General features: G+C 34.5%; 1 protein-coding gene across 1 annotated transcript; it reads right to left on the reverse strand.

Annotated features, from left to right (window-relative positions):
• Nucleotides 1-1,934: 1,934 nt before the first annotated feature.
• On the reverse strand, nucleotides 1,935-5,190 carry LOC311297566 (uncharacterized protein). Its single transcript, XM_084419913.1, has 3 exons — nucleotides 5,053-5,190; nucleotides 4,916-4,963; nucleotides 1,935-3,460 (listed from the first exon to the last, which is right to left on the reverse strand). Exons 1-3 carry the CDS (start codon nucleotides 5,096-5,098, stop codon nucleotides 2,931-2,933), a joined length of 624 nt encoding a protein of 207 aa, XP_084276039.1. The 5' UTR covers nucleotides 5,099-5,190; the 3' UTR covers nucleotides 1,935-2,930.
• Between the last annotated feature and the right edge of the window lie 724 nt (nucleotides 5,191-5,914).

A 5,914-nucleotide genomic window follows, 5' to 3' on the forward strand; every position in this document is an offset into this window, starting at 1 on the left:
AGTCAATGCAATGCTATCAGCAGGTGATGGTCCGCTAATCAATGGCGGCGCCCGGGGAAGCTTCAATATTTGATAAAAACAGTGAATAGATTTAGAACACTCATTTAGAATAGATAAAAATTTGCGATTAATTGCGAGTTAACTATGACATTAATGCGATTAATCACGATTAAATATTTTAATCGTTTGACAGCACTAGTATTAAAAGTGCTGTGATTTATTGAGGTCTAATAGTCTAATGGTGTTTAAACTACTGTAATGTACTGGTCTGTCTGACTTAACCAATCTGTCTGGGACCAGCTGCTACAAGCAAACAAACCCTTTGGGGCCCCATGTGGGCTTTCTGTGGGCAAGCCCACAGTGGGTTGCCCACAGTAAATCCTAATGGGGGCCCAAATGGGCAAAACTGCTATGGGCCCCGTATGGGCTAACCCACTAGGGGCCCATGTGGGTTTTCTTTGGGCAAGCCCACTGTCTAAATTTTAAACTATTTTTGGAATGAAATAAGTCTGTCCCCAGGGTTTCCGTCATTTCCACCTCCATCAACAAAATCCACTTTAATAGATCCACCTTAAATATTATATTTACTTGGTAATCATGGAAATAATAGTGAAAAGGACGTATTAGTTGAAGATGAAACTTCAGGGATCTTCAGCACAAGAAAATAAATCAAGATAACTCAAGCTTTTATACAGAGTATTTTTATTCAGCGTCATTTCCACCTTGGCTGTAGTTCGGTTGAATTATGTACAACAAATATGAAAATAATTTATTTATGTTTATTACGAGTAAACAACATAATAAGTCCAAAAGTAGCTACGCCTGACATGAGGGAGTGCTAATATTGCAGAAAAACTGCTAAAATGTCATTTCCACCTCTGAGAAATTACAGGCGTAGCTTTGGACATGATATATGCTGTTTTTGTGCGCTATTTGCATGTTCTCATGACATATTTGAGCTTTTGGACTGAGAACTTTATTTATCACCATTCCAGTACACTCTAAATTTATTTTTATTTATCTATATTCATATGAATGTTTTGAGAAAGTTCATATAATTTGCATATCATTTGTAATCATTATTTTTAAAACTATTAGGTATACTGTTCAACTCATATATGTTAAATAATAAAATACATGATTAAAAATATTTTGGACTGGCAATTTAAAAACAATCTTTCCACCATAAACCGTCATTTCCACCACTTTCCACCACTACAGTTTTTAAGAAAAAAAATAAATCAAGTAGTAATAGTTCATTACTTACAATATATGTGTGAGTGACTTATAATAAACATAGACCTGAGCAAAAATTAGATGCTGTAGGCAAAAATCCCAACTCGTGGCATTTAGCAACTTTAAATAAAAATGCATTAAGTTCATGAAGTATTAAGATTTATTTTGTTACATGATTAGGTAGCCACTGATGTTGTTGACAGATACATAATCTTATATAACAGTTTTACAATATTATATTGTAATAAAATACATGAATTGAAAAGTGGTGGAAATGACCTCTTTGAAAGCGCTCTTCAGAAAAACTGTAAAAATAATAATAATCCATGGAACTCTAAAACTGCCCACTGTTATATTGTGTTAGAAGACAAATGAATGAAGCAGTCAGAATAAGCGCCAGACTGTATTTAGGATCAGCCTTTGTGCACAGATGGAATTGTTTGAGGAATGTGCGGAAAAAAGCCTGGATATCTCTATTAGCTGAAAAGCACTTGTCATTGCAGGGCGCAAAAAATTACGTAATTGTAATGTAATACATATTTAATTATTTAAAATTATATATATTATTTTACCATCATTCATTAAAAAGCATCATATCATTATCATTAGGGACACAGAAGTTGACACAACACTTGATATTTTATTTTAATTAAACAACACAATATTACATATTAAATTATTTTGTCTTTATTCATTAAAATGCATAATATCAGCATCATATATATGCATACATTATAATAGTCATTACACTTCAAATCTCATCATAAAACCTGACAGCCACAGGAAGAAAACATCAGTATTTGTTACTTTCTTTAGACAAAATACAATATCACTCAATGACTCCCTTCTCTGCCTTCCCTTATAAAATAGCCTTTTTATCATAGTAAAATCTACACATTGTTCCCAATAAAAGTGTTGTTTAGTGTAGAAAATCGCTTTATTCACAAAAGCAGTTTATTCGGTGTAGTGAAGCCTCTTCTACACTGACATCTGTTACATGTGTATTTGTGATTTATTTGTTCTGTGTAATGATTTGTCTGTCCTCTAGGGGGCGACAGTGTTCTTGTTTGTGTCTTTGTCTTGTTAGGAACTGATTGCCTGCACCTGTGGATCGTGTAGGTTTGGGATAAGAAGTCTAAGCGGCCAAATCTGTTCGGCGGGCGGTTCCGTGTGCTCTCTTGTTGTTTGTGTTTACCCCGATTCATTTTCCTTCTACAATAGTTTAGTCCTCTACTCACCAAGCAATGTCCTCAATTGTGTCGTAACAACATCCATTCATTAAAAACGGCCTCTGCTCTCCTTTCCTGCGTACCAGCCAAGTCAAGCCAATCCATGTTCACTTTTAGTTCTTTAACTTGACGTTTTGTTAAAGTTCTTTTCATGTCAATAAAACAGCACTTGGGTTCTTCAAACTTGCCATCAGTGGACAGACTTACATATTTTAACTTAAAAGCTTGGAATGACAGCACTGAAGAGGAAAGCAGTGAGAAAACCCATGCATAAACAAACACAAAATTTTATTCTTAAATGAAAATAGAACATTTGGTGAAATTTAAAGTCTAAAATAAAACAGTATTTACATATTGTTAAAGTATAATTCTGTGTATTTATAGCTCAATAACATTACCAATTCTGCATTAAAACTGGTTTCAGTTTTTTTTTTTTTCTTGTTACGATGTAATCAAATGTTACGACTACATGACTGAACATGAAACGGACGCTTCTGAACCCAGAGCAGATACACTCATTTTTGGGCCAATTGTGAATCCAGTTCCCAGGAATTTGACCTCCACCCCGTCCAGACCAGCAGATGCACCCGTGTCAAATCCAAGTCCCACTTTCGCAGCAACTGGACCGGCTTTAGCTGATGCACTACAGACTTCAGCTTTAGCCATTGCTCCAACTTTAGCCAGACCGACTTCAGCATTAACACCGGCGTTAGGGCCTCTGGCTTCTGCCTCAAATATACTGTATTCAGCACGAGCTCGTCCATATCCTGCTTCTGCTTTGTATCCATACTTGGGAATTCTCTTTCCTGTATATGATCCTTGTTCAGCAAAAGCGCCTTCTGCTTTGGCATCTGCTTCTCTGTCATATGTTTCAATCATGTCTAGGACACCGCTTACACTTGATGTATCTTGTGCTCTTGACTCTTTTATAGTAATCTCATCGATTTCACCCCTGGTCTGCCGCTGTTTGGTAGAAGGTATATCAGATTCTAAATCTGCAAATGAAACAGATGAGCTTTAACGCAGTGCAAATAGACACATGTAAAAAAAAAAAAAAAAAAAAAACCTCCTATGTAAATGTACACCATTTTGCCCTGAACATTAGAACATTGTACATTAGAACAAGTTGTTTTTTACGGAGCCCTGGACATCACCTGTGGGAGAAAAAAAAACAAAAACAATTCATGGCGACGGTTTTGCAATCCGTCCCCTCAGTTTATAAACCGTACTCACGAATTCTCAAACTGTTCCCTCGATTAAACAAATCGTGCCCACGGATTAATAAACCGTCCCCACGAGTTCCTAACTGCGTTCTCAGATTTGTAAACCGTGCCTTTCGTTTTTGCAATCTGTACCCATAAATTTATAAACCTATATTTAACCTAAAAAGGCTTTCGCAATCCGTTCCCACAGGTTTGTCCTCATGGATTTGTGGCCCGCCCTCAGTCTGTGCCGGCGGATTCAACCAGGCCACTGTTTAGCTGCAGGATGCATTGCATTGTGTTTAAACTTTATTTTTCTAAATGAATGATTTCCTGATTTTTTTTTTTTTTTTTTTTTTTACGACATTTACTTGCATCTTTTAAAGTCTATGTGTTTAATAGAATAAGCAAAAAAGACTTCACATAGGGCCTATACAAAATAAATATAACACAACCACATTTCCAAAACTGTAAATGGTTAGGTTATATAAAAATAAAACACTGATGAATTATTTTATGATAAACATATTACTGCCTTAAGTGAACTCGTTTATAGTTATAAACACAAATAATAATATTAATAATCAACATTATTATTATTAGGCTACATATTTAGAGGACGCTTTTATCAAAAAAAGGAACAAAGCAATTCGTTAAATGCCAGGTTAGACAATAATAATACAGGGCTAATATTATCACAAATAAACACAAGGTTTTGATTTTGCATATCCAAGTGTTTGTGCGGAGTGTGACAATTACTAATAAACTGTTGTAATAAACAATTAAAATGCCTTCTTATTTTTTTTTAGCTTAATATATAAAGTGCCATCTGAAATTTTCTTCTAGAATGATCGTTTTTATCAAGCTTGTATATTTAAGTTCAGTAATTTCACTTTAATGGCAATGAAAATTACCTATTAATTGCCATTTAAGTGAAATTACTGAACTTAAATATACAAGCTTGATGAAAATTATCATTCTAGAAGTACACTTTATTTTAAGGTGTCATTGTTACAGTGTAATTAAACATTTAAGTACTGAGTAATAATAAGTAACTACATGTACTTACTATAGGGTGGTAGGATCAGGATTTGGATGTGGGTTAATTGCATGTAATTATGCATAATTTAGAGTTATTACTATAGTAAATACATGTAACGTGTGTAACAAGGACACATTAAAATAAAGTGTTACTGAAAATTTCAAATGGCACTTTTCATATATAGAACACTATTGCAATACACTTACCATTTCCACTATGTGCAGGTTTGTTAGGGGGCACGTCACAGTCTTCATCTGCAAATAAAACAAATTAACTTTAATGCAGTGCAAACAGACACAGATATTTAGAAAAAACAACAAGCTTTATATTAAAATGCACTTACCACTTTCATCGTGTCCCTGGTGGCTTACTTGTAGTTTTGCAGACATTATAGTGAGTCGCAAGTTCGCAGTCTCTTTGGTGGAGTGTTGTTGTGTCAATAACGCTGCTCCATATTTATATAATTATGGGTAGGGCAACTGAAAGTGAATGTCAGAAGTGAGAGGCCGTACAGTAGGTTTAATGGAATAGCCTCACTTTTTGTAAACTTTATTTTGTGTGTGTTTGCAGAAGTCACATGTTCTTCTTTGAAAGAGGATTTCCTGTTAAATCTTGAAAGGGCCAGTTCATCTCCAAACTTCAGCTTTGCTTATATTTGATTATTGGATGTTTAGTCTCTCTGCGTCAGTAGGTGATTTCTGTAATGTTACCAGTAAACTGCAGTTTTTATCAGTCGTTGAAATTTTCTGGGATGAGAAGTTGTTGCAACATTTCCAGTTAATTACCATTTTGATTTTACGGTATGTGAACATCCATCCATCATCCACTTTTATTTTATTATTTTTAAGGTGGTTATCGGTATATTACAAAGGTATAAAGCTAATACTTTAGTGAAATTGAATGATAACTTTTATTGGTTATGAAATTTAAGGGTTGTCCCATGAAAACTAAAAGGTTACTACTGAATTGTCTATACACTGTAAAAAATGTCGAACCCTCCCAAATCAAAAATTTCAAGTGACCGATAACATCTACATTTTTCAATTGGCCCAAGTGAAATTCTTGTTGCAATAGTCTGTTAACATTGGCTCAATGAGAAATAATACGTCAGACTAATTGAAAAATTTAGATGTTATCGGTCACTTGAAATTTTTGACTTGGGGATGTAATTTTTTTTTTACAGTGTAGGTCAGTACTGGGAACCA

This window comes from Rutilus rutilus (genome assembly GCF_951802725.1).
Source record: "Rutilus rutilus genome assembly, chromosome: 1".
In the NCBI taxonomy this organism is placed as follows: Eukaryota; Metazoa; Chordata; class Actinopteri; order Cypriniformes; family Leuciscidae; genus Rutilus; species Rutilus rutilus.

Coding starts and splice junctions, on each gene's coding strand:
- LOC311297566 (XM_084419913.1), bottom strand. CDS start 5,098: ATGTCTGCAAAACTACAAGTAAGCCACCAGGGACACGATGAAAGTG. Junction 4,964..5,052: donor CCAGGGACACGATGAAAGTG/GTAAGTGCATTT, acceptor TTTTATTTGCAG/ATGAAGACTGTGACGTGCCC. Junction 3,461..4,915: donor ACCTGCACATAGTGGAAATG/GTAAGTGTATTG, acceptor TTTCATTTGCAG/ATTTAGAATCTGATATACCT.